The sequence below is a fragment of the Neopelma chrysocephalum genome, unplaced genomic scaffold (assembly GCF_003984885.1).
Source record: "Neopelma chrysocephalum unplaced genomic scaffold, ASM398488v2 Primary Assembly neopelma1_97116, whole genome shotgun sequence".
Taxonomy (NCBI): Eukaryota; Metazoa; Chordata; class Aves; order Passeriformes; family Pipridae; genus Neopelma; species Neopelma chrysocephalum.
In genome coordinates, this window is record NW_020925758.1 from 2905676 (window position 1) to 2907474 (window position 1799).

The 1799-nt window shown below is 57.9% G+C and overlaps 1 protein-coding gene and 1 long non-coding RNA gene across 2 annotated transcripts in view; both read right to left on the reverse strand.

The window, feature by feature from the left end:
• The window catches only part of SMAD7 (SMAD family member 7), a 32523-nt gene extending 32231 nt beyond the window's left edge, over positions 1–292 (reverse strand). Inside the window, exon 1 of the mRNA XM_027671675.1 lies at positions 272–292. Coding sequence (XP_027527476.1) covers positions 272–292 — 21 coding nt within the window. The remainder of the gene's footprint in view (positions 1–271) is intronic.
• Positions 293–337: 45 nt separating this feature from the next.
• Positions 338–719, reverse strand: LOC113961382. Its single transcript, XR_003532287.1, has 2 exons — positions 610–719; positions 338–447 (listed from the first exon to the last, which is right to left on the reverse strand). It is a non-coding gene; the product is annotated as an uncharacterized LOC113961382 (long non-coding RNA).
• Positions 720–1799: the final 1080 nt, after the last annotated feature.

Consider the following 1799-nt stretch of genomic DNA (forward strand, 5'->3'; position numbering starts at 1 on the left):
GCCGGCGCCGCGCCGCCCTGCGCGGGTGCGGAGCGCGGCCCGAGACGCGGGGGAGCCTCGGGCGCCCGGGGGCCGCGGCGCCCATCAACCCGCCACGCCGGGGAAGGGGCGCGGGGGCAGGGATGCGGCGCACGGCAGAATCGGGAGGCGAAACTGAAAAACGCGAGCCAAACCGGCGTCTTATTTATTAAAAAAAAAAAAAATATTAAAAAAATTAATAAATTTTAAAAACCAACCCTAAGATCTGGACGTCGGTTTAAGCATCTGTCACAAAAGAGGCGGACGAGCGCATCCAGAGTGTTGTATCCCTTTTTTAAAGCCCAGGTCGTCCTGATGCGGGGTTTCGGGGCGGGTTTTTTTTTTTTTGGTTTTGGTTGGTTTTGGTTTGGTTTTTTTTTCCTCCTTCTTCCCAATGGTTTTAATCCACACGGAGTCTTGATCCGGCTGCTACGAAGAGAAAGAAAGGAAATAAAAAAAAAAAAAAAGAGAGAAGAAGAAGAAGAAGAAGAAGGCGAAAAGTGGGGCTGCGTCCTTCTTCTTCCTGCCTGCCTGCCTTGCCCAGCAGCCGCGCCGGGCCGAGCCGGGCCCGCCGCTCCCGGCGGTGCTTACATGGGTGCGGGGGTGCCCGCCGGCCGCCGACCCTTCTCCGCGCTGCCGGCGCCTCTGCCGCGGTGCCTTTTTTTCCCCTCCTCTCTCCTCCTTCCTGCCTTCCCCTCCTCCTCCTCCTCCTCCTTTCTCCTCCTCCTCCTCCACCTCCTCCTCCTTTCTCGGCTTGGCTGCTTTTTTTTTTTTTTTTCTTCCCCCCCCCCTCTTTTTTTTTTTTTTTTTTTCCCCCCTTTCCCCCCTCCCCTCTCTCCGCAGCCTCCCTCCCTCCCTCCCTCGCTCGCTCGCTCGCTCGCTGCCCGCACCTCGGTGTGTGCCGTGCTGCGGGCGCGGGGCGCGGCGGGAGCGGAGCCGGCGCGGTGCCTGCGCCCTCCCCCGGTCCCCCCCGCCCCGGCGGCGGCTTCGCAGTGCGCAGCGGCCCGGCCCGGCCCGGCCCCGGCCCCGTCACGTGGGCGTCTAGACACCGTGTCGCTCCGGGGAGAAAAAAAAAAAAAATAAATATATCTATATATTATATTTATCTCCAACCGCCCTTTTGCGCAAGAGGCGGCTTCGGGTTGCGGGGAGGTTGTGGGTCCGTGACACTCCCCTCCAACCCCCGTCCACCTTCATCCCTGCCCCTGGATGGGGGTGCGGAGGTGTTGGGGGGGGTGTATGTGTGTTCCCCCCCACCCCCAACCTCGTACCCCAGTGGGGAGCCCCCGGGACTGGGGGGATGCCCGTGCTCAGTCTTTAAGCATTGCGATATTAAACCAAATCAACCTTAAAAACAATTAAAAATATTGATATGGTTCTGCGTGTTGAATAAGGGCACGGCACAAAAAGTAGTAGTAATAATAATAATAATAATAATAATAATAATAGTAATAGTAATTTGTATTTTCGCAGCACCTGTCACCAAAGGACGGGAAAATATCCCGTGGGGGCTCGTTACACCCCGATTCTCACCGAACGCAAAGCAAAACTGATGAGCATGCGGCGCTCTGATATTCCACTACTAGTGGTAACAATCCCTGGCACCCTGAGTGCTCCACAGATCCCCCATTCCAATCCTGGACCTGCAGAGGGCTGGGAAACTGAGCCACCAAGAGGCTGCGCTCTTGGGCCAGCCCCGCGGCGCTCTGTGGCCGAGCTGGGAAGTCCGGCCAGACTTCCTAGCGCCAGGCTTGGCAGGGCAGGAGAACTCCCCAGGGGTC